Here is a 24,031-nt window from a genome sequence, read left to right on the forward strand (position 1 = left end):
AAAACCCTCATTGATTTCAAAGAGACCAGGATATAGACCTTGTCAGTTAAGATCATTTTTATTATGACAACAATGATGATTGTGATACAGGTAAACCAGGTGCCAGCTCTTGCTAAGGCTGTAGGTGTCAGCTGAGCCAAATTCATAGCTGGAAACCAGACCAGCTCACCTGTATGTTAATATTGGTCAAGACGGTAGTTAAACTTGTAAGAATGTGTTTAATCTCTATAAAATGCTTGTAAGTTGCTGCATGCAATAATCTTACTTGTCATGTCTGTACCCCGTGCTATAAAGTAGTATATAAATTTTGGTTTAAAATTGTAAAAATGCCTGCTCTGAACTTGTCAACCAAGGCAGGAAAAGTGGTTCCCCTGCCCATGCAGAAGGACTATCAAGGCTAAATGGGCCCATGTGGAACATCCCAATGCACAGATTGGTTTAATGGCCCTCTTATACCCACAAAAGTGCTAGATGCAAGAAAGCACATCCCATCAGCTTGAATTCAGAAAGAGGGAAATAAAGATAGCGGACATGAAGATTATCTCTTTGCTATTTGAACTCTTGCAAGGGCTGGAGCTAAGAAACAAAAAAAACTGAGATTCCCCAGGGTCAACCTGAGTTAGCTCTAAAAAGACATTCAGTGCTGACAGATTACTACATTTCTGTCACCTTTTGGAACAATACACTGAACTCATTTGTGTATATATACTACCTGTTTTAACTCGTAAAAAAACTCTCTCATTTCTTTTTCCTAGTTAATAAATCCTTAATTAATTTACTATGGGATTGGCTACCAGTGTTCTCTTTTGTATGAGATCTAGGGTACAAATTGACCTGGGGTAAGTGACTGGCCTCTTGGGACTGGGAGCAACCTGAATATTTTGTGATTTTTGGTGTAAGTGACCAATTATCACTAAGTCCAGCTTGCCTGCATGGCAAGATAGGCTGGAGTGCCTAAGGGGACTGTCTGGGACTACATGGTAAGACTGTTACAGTGATCCAGAAGTTCACATTTGGAACTGGGTTGGTGAAATCTAATTATAGAACATACGACCAGTTTGGGGTGTCTGCCCTGCTTTTGGCAGTCTGTACTGAGGTTGGTATTCTCGGTCATGAGCCACTCCAGACAGCGTGACAACAACAACAATATTTTACACTGGGGGACTTCAGCTTCAAAGCACTTGACAAACTTAGATGAAACCGTACAACACTTCCATGAGGTGGGAGACTAAATATTATTTAGCTTGATTCTCCACTGTGCTTAAGAGAAGAGGCTGATGGGGAGCTGGTCTCCAGTCTCAGACAACTGGTCCTGGTGTAAAATAACATCTGCCATGGGCATAAGGTCCCTCATGTCTCATCTTCTCACCCCCTCGCTACCAGGCCCCCTGCCTCCTCTTACATGAGACAATCTCTGGATGCTCTAAGTTCTGTTTGTGCCATGTAAAGCAGACTGGAGAATCTGTCCCTGTTCTCCGTTTTACACCTGTGAAATCTGAAGAAGAGACCTTCCTTCTTACATGTCCAAGGACCCAGAACAAGATCAGAACTCATGAATTACTAGCCTCCAGCCTGAACTCAGAGCACAAGCCTTTCTATTGGTATTGATCCAAAAACAACGTTTGTTTCCGTGTTAACAGGGTGGCACTGCTAATGCCCACTGACAGAATTTCATTAGTTCTTAACAAAAAACTTTGCACCTTCAGTCTTGCTGCCCCTACCTACACTTGTCATGGGCTGTTGTTCTCCTCAACAGACCACTCTCTCTCTGCTCCTTTATATCCCACCGCTTCCAGCATTCCTTCGTCCCATTTTTCACCGTCACCGATCCCATTGCTCTCCCTTACTTGCACTGTTGTCCCAGGGCTTATTTGCTTTGATAATTTAGGGCCAGTTCCTGGGAGGTGCTGAGTACCCTCACCTCCTATTGATGTCAGTGGTTGCTGAGGGAGCTTAGCACCTCAGAAGATTAATCCCTCAACATTGTAAGATCTGCTTTGCTCGAGACAAGCCCACATCCATTTACAGTACTATATAAAGTGGCAACAACACACTAGAGCTTGAACAGCTTGTTTAGATAGAAAATTACAATATTCCCTTGGCAACCACTGACCCATCTCAGAGATCCCTATTTTTGGGCCAAGTCTTTGATCTCTTTTTACCCAATCCATTCTGATCCTTTGATCTACATTTTATGTGCTTGGATCTTGCATTGTGGCTCAAGAGAACAAGCCCTTAAAATGGCTTATAATTCTTTTCCTCTTTATGCTGTTGCTCTATATTATGAATTGAAGCAAATGGTATAAAAGGAGACAAGGGAGTATCACTATTTGATGACTGGTCTCATTGCTAGGGTAAATACCATTTTATCACTATAATTTAGAACTTACTGCAGGGAACATATTTCTTACCATATTAATCAAGATTTTGGATATGAATAATACACTTACATACATTTTCCATCAAGGTATGTATATGCCTCCAACTAGTCTATTTTTCATGTGAATTTGACAACATATTGCAAATTGCTTTGCGGTAAATTCTAACCAATATCTGGATATCACTTAATTCTTTCTGATCTTTAGTTTATCTTAAGAACAGCTTCTCCACCAGAGTATGTTAGTTACAGTTCAAGGAAAATACTACATAAGGAGATACAAAAAGAGGAAAATGCTAGCAGCAGATATCCTCCTATACTTTTTGCATATAGAAATCCCTTTTTACTGCTTCAATCAGTTAATGATTAAAAGGAAAAAAGGTTAAAGTGATTAAAGCTTTTTTTTCTCTGAGGTGTCTCTGGCAGCACTCAAAGGCTTAAGGATCAGCTTACAGTTAAGATGATTTTACTACCTCTATCTGTATTCCATTATTTTTTCCAATATATTAAGTCACTGAGGAGGGGAGTAGGAGAGAATGAAATGGAGAAAAAAGATTAAGAATACTGAGCACTATAATGATGATGCAAAGGAGACACAAATTAATACAAGGAAGAAAGAGTGACATCATATGTGGCAAATATATCAATAATGAATTTTCCTTTAGTGGAAGCATTTCATGAAAAGTATGCTCAAAAAATAAGTATGTAATAAAATACCTTGGAAGGTTTAGTATATACTAGTAAGACAGAAGCCTTCATTTCACTGATCTAGATATCATCATCAATGACCTCTTTTTCAGAGGTGCTAAGCACCCACAACTTACACTCAAGTCAGTAGAAAGATGAACATTCGGCACCTCTGAAATTCAGGATACAAATCACCAGAGTTAATTTTGGATTAATTGGCATTAACCAGTTTGTTCAGTGGTGCAGGTAATAAACATTAAATTTTACACTGATTTTTTGTTGCCTTGCATTCCCTCTTTCTTTGGTGACACCCTGTCTAGTTAGATTGTAAACTCTTCGGGAAAGTGACGTTGTCTTCATATTCGTTTGTAAAGTGGCTAGTAAACTATTGATGCAATAATAATAAAAACATTGAAACAAAGTGCAAGAGATAGCAGTACAATGATGAGGTGACACAGACAGTTCTATGTAACTGATTCACATATAGTGGAGCTGCTCTGGTAGGTTAAAATAAAAATTGTCCATCACCACAAAACAACTTCACTAGGAGCTGAGTTTCACTCTGTGAGAAGAGGGTCATTCTGTGGAAAGATCCACTCTGCTCCACCCCCGCTGTAGAGACACGGGTCTCTGTGGGCAAAGGGTGATCTCTGGAGGACCATAGCTTCACACCAAGTGTGAAGCAGTGGTAGCTAGTGATTTTTCCTTATCCCTCATCACAAGGGGTAGTGTCAGCTTCCTTTCTGCTCCTATCTGCTTCACCCCAAAGAAGAGCAGAGGAGGAGGTGGCAAGCCCTCAGAACATCCTTCTGTCTGCACAGCTCCGTTGTAACACCACAATGACCTACTTATACGAAAGTGAAACTTCAGTGTAAAGAGCGTAAAAGTCCATAGAAAGGCACGAACCCAATTTGGGGTTTTTGACACCACTTCATTATATCCAAATTGACTATAAACAGATTCCACTGTTTTGTTGGTGGGAAGAAACCTAAGTAGAAGCAGAAGGAAAAAGTGGTCCAGGAGTGTTCTTGGTGCTTCTATGCAATTGGTCTGAGATTTTTTTGTATGACAAAATGAATGATTCTGGAAAGGAACAAGAACATGATCTTAAATTACAAAAATTGCAGTAGCTCAAATAAGTTGGAGTCAACTGCAGATGTCTTTAAAGGTAGCTTTTTTATAGTTGATCCTATTTAAATTGGTCCAAAACCAATTTGTATAAAGACCATAACTATTAAAAGTTAAGCAGTAATGGAGAGAAAAAGTGATCCTCACACAATTGATCCAGAGCAATGAATTTTAAGAAATGGATGTCAATGAAGTTGGGGTGAACCAGTGTCCCTCCTCTGTGCCAATTTATACCACACAATGGTATCATACACCAGGGTAGGTGGCACAGACATGCCTTAATTAATAAATGACTGGGCTCTCTGAAAGGACATGACTAGGCCAAAAGGTACCCGATACTATAAAAGTAGCTGGGATCTATTTATAATGGCTTTTTCTCTGTGAGGAGCAATTATTTTAAAAATCTGTTCCACATACTTTGCCCTAAAATGCCCTGTTCCACATACTTTGCCCTTCAGCAAACACTCAGCACACAAAGCAAAGATACAAACATGGTCATAGTCAGACAAGTGACAGGAGAGCAAGAGTGAAGAAGATGACAACTGTTTCAAAATTATGTTTGCCTTTTTAGGAGGCAGAAAATTAAGGGTCTGAAGAGAATCCCAGTGACCACTAGCAAAAACCATGCAGAAAATCCACTGTCAGGTGGTGCTAGAGTTGGGCCAGGAGATATGGTTCCTTGCACAATGGTGAGTTTTACTGATGTCAAGAAGACAACTGAAGGGGAAGCACAGCTGCTCATGAACTACTGAGGTGAAATGAAACAGCCAAGATGCCCTCTAAAAATGAGTTCTTTATATATAAAAACAAAAAACACAGATGTTTGCCAAGGTTTCAGGAGGAAGTCAAGGGCAAAGACAATAGCACATGCTCAGGGGAGGTGGACAGGACAGAAGAAGCTGTCCCCCTACTTTGCCCACCCTCCAGTCCTCACTAGAGCCATGGTCATGAGAAACATCGCTGACATTACCACTGGTTCTAAGGAAGTATTCCTAAAGCTGCAGAAAATAGAATTTAACCACCACTGTTATATTCATTTCCTACTCCACACCTCCTTCAAATAGGGGCTGATGCAACCAAATTAATACTGTAAAGAGTAAATAATACTAGCTAAAATACAACTCCTAGTTATGTCCACCTCTGGGTTTCTTGGTGAATTTGGCCTACTTCACACCTGTACCTGTCTTGCTTATTATTATTTATACTACTGTATCACCTAAGAACCCTACTCATGGATCAGGACCCCATTTGTGCTGGGTGTTGTATAAACATAGAACAAAAAGACAGTCCCTGCCCCATGGAGTTTACAGTCTAAGCAAGCTGCAACTCTTCTAGGGAGGGACTATGGAATTTGAGTCTCATATTAAACGGATCAGATTGTCTATGATTAAAAAATAATAAATAATGTGTGTCGTTAAATGTCAGTCAGTATTGGCTAGGGGAGTTTTGGTTCTCTGAAGGTGAATTTAACAAAATCTGCTCATACTGGGAGCTTAATCTCAGGCCTTTATGAAGAAACAGCCTCTGAAAATATTGTTAGCCATTGAACACAAGAGCATGTGAATCTGAATCTCTCCTCAGACTTTCCCAAAGAGGTTTCACTTTATATTAAATGCTGCAGAGGTGGAGAACCTCCCCGGGTTTCTCTAAGAGATCAGCGACATCCTACAGACAGATGCCACATGGGGAATTGCTTCCATTCAAGAACCAAGAACTCAAATAACAAAACAGTGATCCTGCTTATTCCTGGGGTGATTGTATTTTTCTAAACTTGTTCGGCCTCTCTCTTTGGAATAAGGTTATCATGACTCATGGCAATCAATTATAACAGCCAGCTTATGAGAGAATTGGAATGAGGGAGTGAGAAATTAGTGGCCATATGTCATCTCATATAATGTCAGAAGTAATTATTTTCCTACTGCTGATGCCATGTGAACGATCAAAGCAATCATCACCCATTTATGTCCTCCTTACTACCAGTCCATTAATTGCTGAAAGTGAGCCTTCTTAGCCTGAAATATCCAAATAGCTGCCAAAAGAATGAAAAAAGAAACATAATTCACCCTTACCATTAGCACACCAAAGGACCACCAGTCTGCACTCTGAGTGTGTCCTCGCCGGTTGACCACTTCTGGGGCCATGTACTCTATTGTCCCACAGAATGAATAGGCTCTCTTGTCATGGTCAATGGCCTCCTTGCTCAGGCCAAAATCTAGGTACATTTTGTAAATAGATAGAACTCTTGTCAGATCTTGGTTTATGATTATAAACACTATCTCACATTTAAACAGCATTTTTCATTCAAATGAAACCCAACAGTTTACCACAGAGATACAGCATACCGAATCCAACTGAAAATTGAATATTTACAGAAGTGCACATTCACGTAATGTGCAGTTTATGTGCACATAAGCACCACAACATACTCAGAAGTTGGAAGCTGCATTTGCATGTGGCTATATGCGAACAAAATTCCCTGCTTGCATGTAGGGTTTTGTACCCTGAAGTTGGACACATGCATTTTTCCACACACTTCTGAAGATACGTCCCTGAGATGGCAGAGGTAATCTGGATAAGCAGAATACTTATACACCAGCTGGAATTTGCACAGGACATTGGAGTTAACACCCAATTCTTACAAAAAGTACCATGGAATTTCTAATCATCACAAGTGGACAAGCATGCAGTGATGCCCACACCTCAGCTCCAAGGCAACACAGGGATGTCCATTCTAGGCATCTTTTGGTTGCAGTCTAATCTGAAGCTAGAAGCCATGCCAGAAGGGTATGCGGTTGCAAGGACTCTTTGGTTAGAAGTCTGGAGCTGGAAGCCACAGTCAGGAGCCCAATTTTATCTGAAAAATGGTACTTCCTGCATGCAGAGAGCCCTTACACTACACCAGGCCAATGGCTCAGCAATGACCAGAGGGAATAATGTCAGCTACTGAATCATCAATCCCACTTCCTGCAGCCTCTAGGTTTTCTCTACCAACTTCCTTAGAATCATAGAATATCAGGGTTGGAAGGGACCTCAGAAGGTCATCTAGTCCAACCCCCTGCTCAAAACAGGACCAATCCCCAATTTTTGCCCCAGATCCCTAAATGGCCCCCTCAAGGATTGAACTCACAACCCTGGGTTTAGCAGGCCAATGCTCAAACCACTGAGCTATCCCTCCCCCCAGTATCCTTCTAGCTACTGACCCAAGATCACAGCTTGATGCATGGAAACCAATGCAGTACATTGGCAAGCTTATAGAGATTAAGTTTCAGTGATCAAATGCTGTTCTTTACACACCTGTAATCTTAATGTGACCCTCTTCATCTAGGAGGATGCTGGAAGGGAAAAGGCAAAAAACATAGAAGGATTATAAAGATACGTAGTACATTTAACAATAAAGAATAAAAAATGGTGGAAGAGAGGAAATATATACAAATTAAATATACATGTAGCCCGCCTCCTTCTTAGAGACTCCAGAGAAGAGAAAGATCCCCAGAAGCCCAAAGGTCTACATACCTATATGCATGAGACACGAACAGTCTGTGCAGGCTGGATAATCAGCCTGACTGACATACCAAGGCAGCCAATTGCATGATTTGAATGTTTGGTTGGGACTGCCCAGACACATGATCTGAGACCCAGTGTTTGAAGGAAGGGAGTTGACTGCAGGGTGTCTGCTTTCAGCAACAAAAGTCACAGAGCTTTCACTGCTCTTGAAGGAAAGGAGAGAAAGGTGCACAGAGAACCCAAGGCTCTTTGGTTGCAAAGTGATCTACAGAGTCTTAAAAGGGAGAAATAAGTGGACTCTTACACTCTTGAAGACCAGAGGTTTCTCTGAGAGTGGGCTACACACATTTTTACAGTGTATTATCATCATCAAGGGTCAAACAAAAAACAAACAAATAATGCAAGTTAGATTTAAGGCTGCCATTCTGTTCACAACTCCCCGGGATGGCTCAGTGTTGCAGCAATCTCAGAAGAGAAGTTAATTTTATCACATAGACTTTAAGTGTCAGCCACCTATTAGGTAGGCCTGTGAACCAATAGGCACAATGTGACAGGTTAAGAAAAGAATGAGGTGATACCTCTTAGATCTGCATGCAGAAGGTTGAACCAACTGCATGGCACCACCTTGCCTTGGATCAGTTGGAGCACTCTTATACATCCAGGATTCAGTGAATGGAGAAGCATGAGGGGGTGGCCCAGAAATGAGATGTTGGAGGGAGGGAGTGTTGTCCCCTTTCCACCTCCAACACCCAATGGGAAATCTGCTGAAAAGGTAATACAGCCACAAGGGAGGATTACACAGTTCTCATCTCCCTAGGTCCCTTCCAGTGAAATTTAACTCCAGAGGCCATGATCCGGTCATGCTGTGAGTAATTATGTTGAATTTCCATGCTTATATCAGCTTAAATTAGCCCATGAATATTGTTTATTTTGATGTATTTCATTTTTAATAGTAGAAGTAAATACATTTTTATTTTCTGAGTTAAGTTTAACTTAGCACCCATAAAAGATTGAAAGGTGATGGCAGAGCGACCTCACTGGTTAGGGAACATAGTAAAACCATGGTAGTGAGACTGTGGATATCTACAAATGCAAATGAATTATCTGTCCCAGACTCAGTAAATAAATGCTGCGCTCTTGAAGGAGCATGCTGCACAAGGGATTTATTTAGGTATTCACTTTATAAATTATTTTTATCATATGAAAACAGTAGTATGGAGTATTTAATCTAATTGCTGATTTATGTGTTGAAGAAAACCTAACTCTTATCTCCTGACTGCTTGTGGTCCATAAAAAGATTCTACTGCACTTTTCAGAACAGTAGAGATGTTAACCCTAGTCACCTGGTCAAATTCCAGCATGGGTAATTGCATTTTACCCACCTAAATTTCCTTACCATACCTATTGGATCTGATACAATTCTTTACTTTTTGCCCTGAACTATTCTGTAGTGTTTCTGTGCACTGCTGAATATATTTTTTCAGCCCTGAAGGCAGCTCTCTTTCAGTGATGTAATTTCTCGTTATGTGATTGTGATATATTTCACTATTCAAAAATATTTGTGTGGAAAAAATAGAGATTCTACTGATTTGTAGTGTGATTTTGATAATGGGGAGACATTTTCACTTTCCCCACTATTATAAGCAGGTTTTTTTTAGTAACAAATGTTAAAAATGCAATCTTGGAGTTATAACCTCATGTTTTCATATATTTGCTCCAGGCCAACATTTGCTGTTTTCAGAGAAGCATTCTGACATGAAACATTAAGGCAGCCAGCAAAAAATCACCTTTAGTTTTTGCGGAAACAAGAAAGAATGTTGAGACAATATTGTGATTCAGTAACTTTTAAGGATATTAATTTTGTCATCCTAATGTGGTCAGCACTCCTTTAATCAACAAAAAGATTAAATATGGAAAGCTAGTAGTCAATCACATTGTCTCTCTTTATATTCCCATCCTCTCAGACATTCAGATCATCATAATACATATAATTAAAAGAAAACATAATAGAAGCAAAACTGGTACATTAGCATATACTTTCAGAAAATGTTGTCTTTGCACTGAAACATAATTAAACAGATGATCATCTGTAATCCATTTGTAGGCTGGGAACAGACTATTATCAAGTATAATTCAACATCAAAGCTGACAGCTGAGTCACTATTATTGTTCAATAAGTAAAGCTTCTTCTTTTCTATCCCCTCCCACCTTCCTGAGGAAGCATGATTTTTACGCACTAGCCATGTAACAGACATGTTTAAATATGGACTAGTGATAATCTTCCCTCAACAAGAGGATTACACTGAGGAAGATAGAGTTTTAGGCTCCCCTGACCCATGTGGTTTGGAGGCCAGTGTCAGGAGCTGGGTGTGAAACCTTGTTATGGGTTGGGCTAACCCTCCCTTCCCAGGCTGATAGGTATAAACTCATCCTTCAGTTACCATCACTGCAAACATAAGCCCCACCTAAGACAAAAGGCATGCGTAAACCTGCCCAGGAGTGGGTTTGTTGAGATTTGTTTTGGGTAGGTGTTCCTGGGAGTGTGAGAGAACACACAGCTACTGAGGTCACGGATCAGAACAGAGAGAGAGGCAGAGGAAAGGAAACAAGAAAAAGGCAAACAAGAGCCTGTGAGCATAGTGACAGGTTTCAGAGTAGCAGCCGTGTTAGTCTATATCCGCAAAAAGAAAAGGAGTACTTGTGGAACCTTAGAGACTAACAAATTTATTTGAGCATAAGCTTTCGTGAGCTACAGCTCACTTCATCGGATGCATAGTGAGCATAGTGTGACCCTGGAAAAAGCCATAGAAAGAGCTTTTGGCACTGGTGTTGGCTAAAGAGGCTTGGGGGGCTGGTAAGCTAAGGAACTGCTTCTTTTGTCTTGATTCCTTCTGCATTCAGAGACACAGGACTTTATACTTTCCTTGTAAATAAACAAGATTGCATCAAACAAATACCTGGCTCTTACCAATTTCTCCTCCCACCTGGAACATCCACAGAGCCCTGAACTTTGACTAGCCAGTCAGGTCAGAAAGGGGCAGCAGGAGCAAACATGTGGTAATCACACAGTTTTGACCCTGGAAGTGTAGAAGGGCACACAGTGATGACTCTTCTTCACTCCCAAACCCAGGGGAAGGCTTCTGATAACAATGTAAGATTGCGGTTCTGCAGTAATTCCAGGGAATTGCCAGCTAGGCACAGAGCAGAGCTGCAAAGCATCCATTGAATTCTCCCGTGAATCATCCATCCTATAAATAGTTTATTTCCCACTGGAAAAGAATGCTGCTTTTTGCAGCATTAACTTCTGAACCATGCATTCTACATCCCTATCCTCCTTGAGTAGTTCACAGCAATGGACTGAAGCTAATTTGTAATCAGGCTAGCTGTATTGCCAAGAGTGAAAGGGGCCTAAAAACATGCAGTGGGCTTTCTGACAATAGGACCCTTATTCTCATGGATTCATTAATAAAAATGAACACACACATCAAAGCACTATATACTGTATAGAGAGTGGGAGAAAGAGAAAAAGAATGTTGCAATCTTTTGGGAGACACTCAGACCCTATCGCAAGGAGGGTCTAGACAGATGAGATTAGAAAGAATTTTTGTTTGCAATGCAGGAGATGAGATTCCCTGCATCAGGCTCCACACATTTGATTCGACTATGCTCCTGTCCCTGTTGCATGACCACTAATACCTCCACCGAGGGGATAAGTCATGTTCAGCGTTCCCGCTCCATTTTCTTTGTATTTAGCAGGCTACAAACTCCACTGAGTGCTACATTTTTGTCCTTAGGCAAGCTTACACTTCTGTCACTTACATTTGCAGCTTATACTTGCCCAAGGACAAAATGGGGAGGGAGTGTATGGATGGATGCATGTATGCACACAGAGTAATTTGTCCCCTTACAATGTATAAAATATACAGAACTCCATATTTATGAACCAAAAATTACACTGGAGGGAAAAAAGGAAAATGAGCTACTAATTGGAGGGGAAAACATGCTCATTATTGCAATGAATCAATTTAAGATTAGTGAAGCAGCCACTGTATCCACGACTAATTATCCTGACTGAAACGACTGGCATTTAGTAAACTTCACCAGTAATTGTGGAAACATACCTCTTCTTCGATCATTCTTCCTGTCTTGTCTCTTTATGTTTTATTCTTTTTACAGTTCCTTTTTACTCTACTCTATCATTAACAGAAAGCTCTATTGTGACAATCACAATTATTTCAGCTACTGCATATGAGATGCACAAAACTGAACTACACTACTTTTGTTTTCAGGGGGAGGGGGAAAAAAAAAAGAAATCAGACATTGTTAATATGATTCAGGCATGGAAAAAAATAATCTTTCTTCCAATTCAATGGTTTGAAATTATAACAATGGAAAAGGAAGAACAGATCAGCAAGTTATACTAGGTTATAATTCCACTGAGGACACCAATGGTATCACAAAACCCTAAGATGGAACTTCTCTATATTCTACTTATGCATAATTATTTTTTCAACGTAAGGTTAGAAAGCGTCTGTGTAAAACTGAGGCTCTTCACATTCTATATTTCACAATTAGTAATAATAATAATAATAATAACAACAACAATTTGCACTTCTCTCGTAATTTCCATTTTAAGATCTTAAAACACAAACAATGAATTTAATCGTTGACAGCCTGAACCAATGCCTATTGCCCTTCATTGGATCAGGCCCTGAGTCCGGGGAGAATACAGATCTCTATTTTACAGATGGGGAAACTAAGACAGGGACAGTAGAGAGACATGCCCAAGGTCACACAGGATGTTTGCAGTAGAGCTGGGATTACAACCGACAGCTGAAGTCCACAGCTGAATCTTAAACACAAAAAATCCTTCCCACTGGATAGTGACATTACTGAATATCTCAAATCAATACTAAAATGATTCTGTCTGTGACACTTAGCAATTTCTGTATCTGTTTTTTAGTTCTGATCCATGTCTTCCAGGCTTCACTTTGAGCTTTAGGTTCAAACAAACCTGAATGCAGAATGAAACTCAGCCAAAACTACCAAATTTGGCCTGGTGCCAAACTCATGTGGAACTATTCGAAGTTTTCATGATTTTGGTCAGATTTACTCCATACTTAGGTCAGGCTTTCATGAAATGTAACCTAGATTTTATGCTTTTCAGCAAACTTGGCCAGACGTTCTGGTTGCTAAGAAAATCTGAAACAACATTTGAGTTTCATCTGGTTGCAGGTTTTGTTATGAAAGTTCCTCACAGCTCCAGAGATCAAAATATCTTCATAAAACAGGAGACGTTCACAAATTTAGGATGTCATCACATTGTATTGTGTGTTTATTGTGGTACAATATTTGCATCATGTCACCCAACCGCAGCACTGCAGATTGTTCATCCAAATTCATTCGTTATGTAACTCCAGTACGTTCAATGAAGACAATGAAGAGTTACAACAGAATTACATCAAGTATGAATTTGGTCCTTTGCACCACAAAAGGAAGAAAATTACCTATGACTTCTTGGTAGGAGGTAGAACTACTCTCCCAAATCCTTCATACTACTTTACCCACACCATCAATACAAACATACATTTTCATGTACGGGTTTCATGAACTGTGTATGTTTTTCCGGCATTTAATGGCGGCCTTTAAGGGATCAATTCTGCCATTCTTACATTGAATCATACTTTACTGCACAAATAATTCCACTGGTTTCAACGGGACTGAGAAAGACCAATTTTTGGCTATTTAGATTAGATCCTCTAGTTCTCAGCATCACAATACTTCCTGGTGTGCAGAAGTTGCACTTAAAAACTTGTCAGTCGTGATTAATAGATGGTTAATAACACTAACTCAGTATTTGCAATTTTCTCTAGATATTTGTATGAGGAACATAGAGAAGTAAAGGGAACATTGCTAATATTATGGTTATATTATCAGGTAATCTAAGGCAAAACAGAAAGTTTTAAAGAGTGACCACCCTAACAGTATCTAAAAATGGTATCCAGTAATTCTTTATTGATAGCAAGAATAGAAAGTTAAAAAAATATTCCAGATGTTTACAGTTGAAACTAATATTTACTAGTAAATCATCGCCTTAAAAGACTTTATATATATAAAACAGTACATGGGGCAGTTGGAAAGTCAGGCTTGTCTGAGCTTTTATGATGTGATGTAAACCATCAAGCCAGTGTTGCACTCAGCACTTTGCTAGGGGATCTACAGAGAGATATGATGCTCTTGGTATCTGTATTGCAGTTTTGCTTGATTATTTCTGAAATATTAGATGCATTCAGCACTCTCACATGTGGTTTGAACCAAGTTAATGTAAAAAAAGACAACTCAAAAATAACACTTTGAAAGATAAATATCTCCTAATGTAGCTTACATATAAAATCTTTCTAACAATTAACTATTCTTTTCTAACTTGTCTCTTTTTCTTTAATGTTTTGGATCAGATCAGCCAATAGGGCTTCATAAAGTTCTGATGAAACCACAAGCATTCATGCCATCCTCTCCTAGGTTTGGTCTACACACAGTTATTGTAATGGTATAACTATTGTGGTTAGGAGTGTGATTTTTTACCCATATACTTATACCAGTACACCTTCTAATGTGAACATAGTGTGACAAAGTTCCTGCTCTACCTTGGTGGGTCTAGCGCTTATTGGCGGATTTACTCGCCTTGGAGCTTCACGGCAGCCCTCAGCTTGGCCGTTTTTCTGAACCCACAGTCCAGGTATAGTTAAAGCAGTACGAACATTTGTGTGTAGACAAGCCCTTAGCTACACCAATGTAATTAGAAGGATTCCTTTGTATAGCTTTATTTACTATGTGTTCAGAGTCATTTATTATAGACTGAATTGGTAGCACTGCCTATTATTAAAGTTGCTGACATCCCATTATAAGACCCTGTTTCCAGTTATTTATAATCTTTGCCAAACTTCAAGTGTTTGGGCTAAAATTTTCCATGCTGGGTGTCTGCCTCAGGTTGAATATTTTGGGGGGAACGGGGGAGGACAAAATTTAATCTAAAACAGTTCATCCATTTACAAGAATGAAGCTAGGAAAAAATATGTTGTTTTCCTCATGTTAAAAAATTAAAGCAACCTTTTGTGTGTAAAAAGCTCTAGCGTCCCCATGCTTTGGAGCAGGCACTTGAAATTTGGCAGGGGATAGCCTTTGTGTCAGGGATGTTCATTTTGCCATCTCGATGAAAATCTGCCCAAGTTTGGCCAAGTTACATGCCTTTGAAAAAAAGTGCAACTTGAACATATTCAGAATTTTAACAGCTAAACTCCCAGAAGATTCCGTCTGCACTGAGCATGCTCTGGGATTGAGCAGGACCTTCCCTAAAATTGAAATTATGGGCTGCTGTGGGTTGTGCGGGGTCTGGGCATCTGAGTGGAAAGAAGAGAGCCTAGTGCTCCTATGCTCTCAGTGACACTCCAGCCCCCTGGCTGGGCCCAGGCACCAGGGAGGAGGAAGTTGCTTTATTCAAATGCAAAGGTGACCTGAGGAGATATGAGGCAGACCTGTGGGAGGAGTAGATTATGACAAGTAACCTGGGAGGAGGGGGGGAAACTGGGGGGGGGGGGGAGAGACTGGGAGCTAGGGAACGAAACTGGGACTACCTGTGCAAGCAGACTGGAATCTGGAGAGAAAAATGGAGTGGGGTGACTGCACTGAATGAGGGAGGGATCCTATGGAAAAATAATAGGTGATCATGTAATTAAAAACTGTATCATAATGTATACACGCAAGGGGTTGGAATAAAGATTGCATAGGGAATCTTAATTCTGGCATTTCCTAACTTTTGAGTACTTGACTTTGCAACCTTACCAATGATCTTTTAATTTCGCTCTTTTGAGGGTGCAATTCTGAGATGTATTTGTATCTCAGCTTTTTGACTGGATAGTACTATAAAGACAACAGAGGGCCTATCTAACACTGGTTCAGCTCCATTGATGTTTGCACCAGCGGGAGCCCTAGTGTAAATGGGCTACCAACACTGGTTTTTTGAGCACCATGTTTACTAGGTTTACTATCAGCAGGATTAGGTGACATGAAGATGAATAACAGCATTAGCAGCTAGTGGGCTCTCTACATTATGGCTCCCAACACTGCTAAAACCAGTTCAGTTTATATAATCTTTGGAGGCCTATTAGTCCCATGGCAGCCTATTTTGGCTTTTAAGGGGCCTAATGAGCCTGTTCTCATTTTTGTGGTCACTTTACCATTAACTCTGACTTTCTTATATTTCTCACTTTTTTGTTTGTTAAACACAACTTCACTGCCATGTGCCTACAAACTTAACTACACCGTAACTCAGCTTTTTAAATGGGTTTTTATTAGGATTATTTTCTAGCAGTGATTCAGTACTTCACAGGTTGGTCAAAGCAACAGGCAGTGGAGAATGTGCCATTCCCCAACAAAAGAAACAATATCATCAAGTAGAGCACACTAGCACGATTCTTAATTAGAGCAATCAGAATCAAAGATCACAAACACTATTTTATTTATTTATTAGCTTTTCTATGGTGCTCATGAATGCAGTATGTGATTGCCTAGCAAACATGAATCAACTAAGCATTAAAACAAAGTCAAATCAAAAGGGTTCCTGGCAGATAGAGATACAAAAACATATGGCACTTGTTACTGATGACAGATGTTCTTTTATATTTGATATTTGGTAATAAAGTGATACATTTATTCCTTTAGATGTTAAATTCAGTGGGTGACTTTCTGCACTTGATAAATTTCTGGTTCTTATTTTCATTTAACCAAAAATGACTGGAACTTTTAGTAATTTGTGAAATGGTCTTTTGAGTAAATGACATATAGTTTCAGTCATGTCATTATCTACTGGTTTGTCAAAATGACTGCAATATATACATGAAACTGAATTTGAAGGTTATGTAATTTGTATCGTATTTGTGGATAAACAACCTTCCTGTCCACAACTCCTTACAAAATCAAGCTTCCAATATTCTTGGCTTCTTCTTTCCTTCAGAAGTATGAAATTGATTACACACCACTCTGAAGAAATAATTGCATTTATTTAAATTGCATGGCATGAAGGGAAAGAATATTGCTATGTTCTTAGAGTTTGGAGCATAAAGGATAGTCAGACTGGCTCTGTTTCTGCACTACACTGTAATCTCCTTTAAACAAACCTGTGTATTTCATTAAAAAGGTTCATAACTTTTAAAGGTTGAAGCACGTTTTATTAAAATTGGCATGGAACAATGTATGCTAACTACAAGTCAACTGGAACAGAGCAACAACAAAAAATATCAACTGACTCGCAGTCATCTCACTATGAGTGTCATTTGCTTTATTTCAGTAGTAAATACAAATATTTTTAAAAAGCAAAGAAAAAAAAAGGGAACACTAGCATTTTAGAAACAGTAAATTTACCAGTACTCTTGGCAAAATTTAGCTAACATCACTGAATAGTTTGTAAACCAGCAGGATTAAGGCCAGTTTATATTGATTCACTGCTACAAATAGAAGTAAACTGGTTTAAATCGAGAAAAGAACTTTAGGATCAAAATCTGATCTGCATTAAAATGGTACAAATCCAGAGTAATGGCATTATTCTAGATTTACCTCATCTGGGACCTTATTCCATATCTTGTTTTGAACGGAGATAATTGATCCAGTCAAAAGCAATAGGGCACCCACTCTGTTTGACTATATAATGTTGGACTATAGCAGATATTGTGTCACATCATGCTGAAGTGGTAGGGTAGGAAGGCTGGTTGAATAGATAGGGCACTGGGCTGAGACTCAGGAGACCAGAGTGCAATTCCTGGCTCAACCACAGTCCTCCTCTAGAATAACCTTGCACTAGTCTCTTGATCAACACTGTGCCTCAGTTCCCCATCTGTAAATTGGGTAAATTTACCGCACAGGGGTGTTGAGGATAAAATCTAGTAATGATGGGAAGATGCTCAGATATATGATTATGAGGACGCTACAAATACTCAGATAAGATAAGGAAAAAGATACCTAAGGACTTTCTTTGGCATTTTGTGACTTACTAATAATATAACAAGGAAGTGATTTAAAAGGTTTATATATATGTTTTCAGTTAATTTATTCTCCTTAACTTACTTTTCTGGTTTTAGATCCCTGTAAATAATTCCAAGACTATGGAGGTGGTCTAAAGCCAAGGCCAGCTCAGCTAAGTAGAACTTGACATCCTCTTCGGTAAACATTACCTAGTCAGAAAGAAAAGAAGAAGAAGTCTAATCACTGTTATGATAACAGATTGACTTGAATTCTCTAACTCAGGATTGCAAGAAAGACCATCATATCAGATTCAATTTGTCAGTATTTGTCTGCACTCACATTAACCCTCCTCATCAGGTGTTCCTGGTTATATGACAAAATTCTGTTCACTCAGCTACATTTTCCTCTCCCTTAAATCATGCTGCTTTCATTCTTGTTTTTGGTCAGTTCAGCTGACATTACATACTAATATAAATCCGGACTGAGCCCAGAAGTGAAAGTAAGCCGGTACTCGCTGATACGGCGTACCGGCAAGAGCCGGTATGCCATACCGGGGTGGATCGGCTTCCCCAGGCGCAATTTAAAGGGCCTGCGGCTCCCGGCAGCGGCTGGAGCCCCCAGCCCTTTAAATTGCTGCCAGAGTCCTGGGGTAGCGGCGGTGGGGTTGGGGCAGCGATTTAAAGGGCCCTGGGCGGTAGCGGCGGCCGAGCCTTGGGCCCTTTAAATCATCCCTGGAGCCCCGCTGCTGCTTCCCCAGGGCTCCGGCAGGCTCCGAGGACGATTTAAAGGGCCCGGGGCAGTAGTGGCGGCCGGAGCCCCGTCCCCGGAGCCCTGCTGCCGGAGCCCTGGGGAAGCGGTGGCGGGGCTCCGGGGACGATTTAAAGGGCCCAGGGCTCCGGCCGCCGCTACCGCCCAGGGCCCTTTAAACCGCTGCCAGAGCCCCCAGCTGCTGCTGTTATCCCGGGGAGGGGGAAGGAGGCACTTGCTGGTACAGGGTGGGCCAGGGCTGGCTCTGACCTCCCCCAGCCCCACCCCTTCTGCCCGAGGCCCCGCTGCTTCCGGGGGCCAGAGCCGGCCCCAGCCCAGCCCCGTACCGGTAAGTCACTAGACTTACTTTCACCCCTGGCTGAGCCATAGTCTATTGACGTCAATGGCAAAAAGTCAACAGTGCACAGCCAGGCCCTTAGTACTGGCATATATCCTAGTTTACTAAAATATTGGCATGTGGTTCCCAAATTCCCACAAGCTCAGATATGGACCTATTTTGTCTAAAAGTGAACTGAAATGCCATGTGTTTTATAAAATGACTTATACTTAGTTCCAAAATATTAACAGAATATGCAGCATGTGTAGACTTAGGGCCCAATCACAAAAACACCCCACTGAAGTCAATAGGAGTTTTTCCACTGACTTCAGTGGGCTTGGGCTCTTAGTTATGACAAGCTCCTCTTTTATTTACCTGCTGAGACATACGTTTGCTATCAGACCTCACCCTGGTGACGTGAGACACAGAACACAGTGAAAGGCACAGGCACAACACCTACAGGACCAGACATGTGTCCCCCACTAGTCTAGCCTGGGGCGACAGCAAACCCCTGGGAAGCCTGACTGCTAAGGTTTGGCAACTGCAGGTACTGGCTGTGAGGCAGAACTCAGGGAGCTGAGCAGCAGCTGCAGTTTACCCAGCTGGCTGCTTCTGAAGCATCACTTGGGGAGGTAGGATAATGCTGTCTTCTAGAGACATTCCTGGCAGCCAGCCAGGAGTTGTCTTCCTCCTGGTGCTGGTGGCTCAATTCATGGTCACGGTCAGACTTGTTCCTTTGGTGGCTGCAGCAGCTCTCACCACATCTCCAGGAGGGCAGGGGAGCGGAGAGGAATATATGGGAACCTGTGAGGAAGGAAGGGAATGGAGACAAGGAGAGATGCCCTTTCCAGGAGCAAGGAAGCAGGGAGAGGAGCCGGTACACAGCTGAGACAGGTGAGAGAAGAACTGCTAGCACCAAAAGAAGGTGGTGTCTCTTGGTCTACTCAGACTTCCACCAGCTGCTGCAGGGGACAGTACTATCCACATTCTGCAGTACTATCACATCTCTTGTTGCCCAGTTAGCTTGCACAGCTGCCACACCCTGTGCCTTGGGTTCTGTCTCACAGCTGTGCCAATCCCCACCTCCAGTGCTAGCTGTTGCTTCTCTCCAGCAGCCAGACCCAGCATGCTACCATGTGCCCCAGGTTAAACTCCTTGGGATTTGTAATGCCACTGGCAATAGTCCCTTCGGTCAGAGACTTGTAATCTCCGACGAGCTCAGCCAATGATGTCACTGGAATAACATCCTCTGCCACTGTCTCTACCAGATGCTAGGTAGAACCAAATTCGATCTAGAATTTAAAATAGTGTAATATGTTTAAAAAACCCCATTTGCTGTCATTGCTCTATGTGAATTTAAAAAGCCAATTTTCAGGCGAGAGCAATGCTTTAAGAATTTGGCTTGCATTATTCACATGCACCTTCTCTCTCTCTCTCTCTCTCTCTCCCCCTGCATTTGCACCCTCCACTTTGTCGTACCAGGTGTTTTTTTTTTATATTGTCTCACTGTGACTGGTGCAAGACCCTTCTCCCTGGCAGCCCCTGCCCCCAACAGCAGCTGTCCTGTGTCAGTCCTCCTCATTGACTCTCCCCCTCTTTTCAAATTTAATCTGAAAACAATTATTTCCTCGTTTCTCTCTCATTCTCTCTGTCAGTTTTCTCCCCTCTGCTATTTTTTATTATGTAACTATATATCTATGGGGATTTAACTCTGGGAAGCAGTGTGGGATAAGGACTGTATGAAATGTTCTATTCAGACTAAAAGGTGCTGTATTATGAATAATGTATGTTTAACAAAAATAAAAAGTTACACAGGGAGAGAGAGTGAGAAGCCTGGATCACTCTTCTTTAAATTAAAGGAAAGATTATTGGAACTGAAGGATTAGTCACCATCTCTGGCCAGGGTTGGGGTAATGTAATTACTGGGACAAAAGGGCAGAGACAAAGTAGCATGGCTAACCTAGCACGACAAGGTGTCCTTGATCTTTCAGTGACCTCGTGAGGGGCCCTCACAACCTTGCTGCTTCCTGCCCGAGCAAGGCTTCTAGGAAAAGACCTTGCAGAGCCACTTAACAACCTTGGGTGAAATCTTGCCCCAGTGAAATCAATGGTAGTTTTGCCATTGACTACATTTGGGCCAGGATTTCACCCTTTGTGTTTTTGTGCTAATTCCAAAGGGTTCAGAGTCAGCTCAGGGAGACTCTCCGATCTGGGAGCTAATCAGGGATAGATGAATTCAGTTACAGTAAGGAGGGACTAGGTTATTCCCATGAAAGAGAGAGACAGGAATTTTACTCACCAGAAGCCATGGCAGGGAACTCTGGGGGAACATAAAGGCCACCCTGCCGGCCTGTTTGTTTTGAATGTTGGCCTTTACTTGAAGGAGTGCAGAGAGAGACTTCTGCAAAGTGTAAAATATCTGGTGAAGTAAACTGGAAAACCTGGAAGGGATTTTGGCATTTCAACCTGAGCTGCCTGTGAACTCTCTAGCCACTCAGAACCTGACCCTGCTACATGTGGTCACTTGAGCATAGGCTTCATAGAGTGGGGAATCTGGGTATATCTTTTCTCTCCACATCACAGCCAGCAAGTGTCTCTTTTTAGCAATGAGTCCGGGGTTATTCTACCATGAGAAGGAACTAGCAATGATCTAACCGTTGGGAGTAAACTGTAATTACGTTTTCTATTAACATGATGCTCACGCTCTGTCAGGTATGTCACTTATCACACAATGTAGATACAAGTATTAAAAAAGGTTTAGGGAAATTATAGCAAATTACAGCTCCAATTCAGTTACATAGAATGAAAATACACCCAGGGACACACACAAATTCTGAAAATAATCCTAGACATTATTTTGTGTTCTACACACACACAAAATCAATGGGCTTACCTCTTTGGAGAGTCTTGTGAAAAGGTCCCCTCCCCGTAGGAAATCTAGTATTAGATACAACTTTCCCTCCGTTTGAAATGCTGCATTAGAAAAGAATGGAGATGTTAGATGTTTTAAATCATTACAATGTCTCCAAAGAATGAATATTATTGATTAATTCTGCATTGTTCGCTAACTCTCCTACCACGTTAACACTTCACTTTTAGAATGGAATTATTTAAGATCTCTGCTGGACTAAGCAGTCTAGACCACACTACAGGGAACAATCCTGTGTTAGCTGGGAGATGGAGATTTATTACTAATGAATTCTTTGCCATGCTTAGCACCTGGTCCCAGAGCTTGGGCTCCAGTCTGAATGCCTGAATGCCTACCCAGCAATTTTAGAACCCCGCAGCCTGAGCCCCACATGTCTAAGTCAGCTGATCTGTGCTGATCTGTGCAGGCCTTTAATTACTGTATAGATATACCTAATGAAGCTAAGGCTGCCTTCTATTGCACAGGGTGAAGAGAAGAAAAGAGAGTAAAACTAGGCAGTGAGGCTCCCAGAATTGTGGAAGGAGAGAGCTACAGCTGTTCAAAATGCTCACAGAAGCCCCTTTGCACTAGCAATAGGACTCTTCAAGAATTCAGGGAGCTTGCTGGGCTAAGACAGGCAAATCTAGGGGGAAGCTGCTCTGTGTAACTGAAAGCATTGCAATAGTTTATCAGCACTGCAATAGTTACTCCTGGGGAAATTCTGTGCCAAAAAATTAAAAATTCTGCGTACAATATTTTAAAATTCTGAAAATTTTATTTGTCAAAATAATACAACATAATCATGCCAGTTTCAATTATTTTGGTAATTTATTTCAAAATACCTGTTGTCAAGTATGTGTGTAACAATACAGACACACACAAAAATTCCCCCAGGAGCAGAGTTAAAGAAACCCCTATAACAACCCAGGTCCTGTTTCTCTGCTCCCTTCCCCCCTAGAGCCCAGCCAGGGGGCTAGATGCCCACAACCCCTCCCCCGTGAGTCCAGCCATGGTGCCCTCCTGCCAATACACCTACACCCCTCCCCCCAAGAGCCCAGACATGGCCCCCCCAGCCCAGATACCCCCCCCAAGAGCCCAGCTGCAGGCCCTCTCCCCCCAGATACCCGCACCCTCTCCCACCCCGAGCCGAGCCATTGGGACCCCCTTTGCCCAGATACCCACACCCCCTTGCCTCAGAGTCCAGCTGCAAGACCCCCACCCTTGCCCAGATATCCACACACCCTCCCCACAGAGCCCAGCTGCAGGGCCTCCCCCTTGCCTAGATACCCGCACCCTCTCCCCCCAGACCAGACACCTGGTCCCCTCCCCCCCAAAGCCCAGGGATCCAGAGGGAGAAACAGCCTGATGCTCAGTCCCAGGCTTGCGCCTTCTCCTTCCATCAGGGTGTGTGGGGAACTGCAGCTGCCAGGAACCCTCTAGCTCTGCCCACTCCCCATGGCAGTGTCTTTTATGTGCGAGCTAGGCTCTGCTGGGTCCATCAGTCCTTAGTGGCGGCCAGCAGCACTGCAGCCCATTTCTGTGGGTGAAAGGAAATTCTGTGCGGACATTAATTTCTGCAACATTCTGCATTGCGCAGTGGCACAAAATTCCCCCAGGAGTAAATAGTTTATAGAAATTTAGTGAGTGCTATCAATTATTAATAGTCTTTGGAAACTAGAGAATCTAATAATCAAACTGTTTGCTGAAGAGGGGTGGTAGAACTGGCCTATACATCTTTATTTTCCCACCAACACCCCCCTAGTAACACCATCATTACATTACACCTTGTATCAAATTTGTTTTGACAGTGGCATAGCAAAGCCCTCCTCCTCATGCTGAAATTTTCCTGTGATATAAGGAAAATGAAGTCCATAACTGAGTGGAAATGGGGTAGTATTTAACAAAGTGGCATTCTTATGAAATGACACAGATCCAATTACAATCCCAAAACACATGTACGAGTGAATCCGAATTCCATTTTATTATAGTTACCATAATGAAGCTTGACTATGAAAGGATGATTCACTTCTGCCAAAATATCTCTCTCCATTTTCGATCGCACCCGATCCCGAACTATAAGAGAGAAAACAGTAAGAACAGCAATCAGTTAAGAGGCAGCATGGTGCACTGGAGAGGCATTGAACTGGGACTCGGGAGATTTGGATTCTAGTCCTGACTCTGCCACTGGCCTGCTGTGGGACCTGGGCGAGTCACTTCACCTTCCCTGCCTCTCTCCCTGCCCTTACCGCCTGTCTTGTTTCTGTAGATAGTAAGCTCCTGTAGATAGTAAGAGACTGTCTCTTTCTCTGTATTTGTACAATGACGTACT

General features: G+C 41.7%; 1 protein-coding gene across 4 annotated transcripts in view; it reads right to left on the reverse strand.

The window, feature by feature from the left end:
- The window catches only part of RPS6KA2 (ribosomal protein S6 kinase A2), a 468,026-nt gene that overhangs the window by 97,725 nt on the left and 346,270 nt on the right, over positions 1–24,031 (reverse strand). For all 4 annotated transcript variants that reach the window (XR_006289668.1, XM_043543199.1, XM_007071080.4 and 1 more), the window contains 5 exons: positions 23,695–23,775; positions 21,688–21,767; positions 17,813–17,919; positions 7,487–7,524; positions 6,262–6,404 (listed from right to left, as the gene is read on the reverse strand). Coding sequence is in view for 3 of the 4 variants with exons in the window: in XM_043543199.1 (XP_043399134.1) it covers positions 6,262–6,404; positions 7,487–7,524; positions 17,813–17,919; positions 21,688–21,767; positions 23,695–23,775 (449 nt within the window). In the remaining variant the exon portion in view is untranslated. The remainder of the gene's footprint in view (positions 1–6,261; positions 6,405–7,486; positions 7,525–17,812; positions 17,920–21,687; positions 21,768–23,694; positions 23,776–24,031) is intronic.

This window comes from Chelonia mydas, chromosome 3 (genome assembly GCF_015237465.2).
Source record: "Chelonia mydas isolate rCheMyd1 chromosome 3, rCheMyd1.pri.v2, whole genome shotgun sequence".
Lineage (NCBI taxonomy): Eukaryota > Metazoa > Chordata > Testudines > Cheloniidae > Chelonia > Chelonia mydas.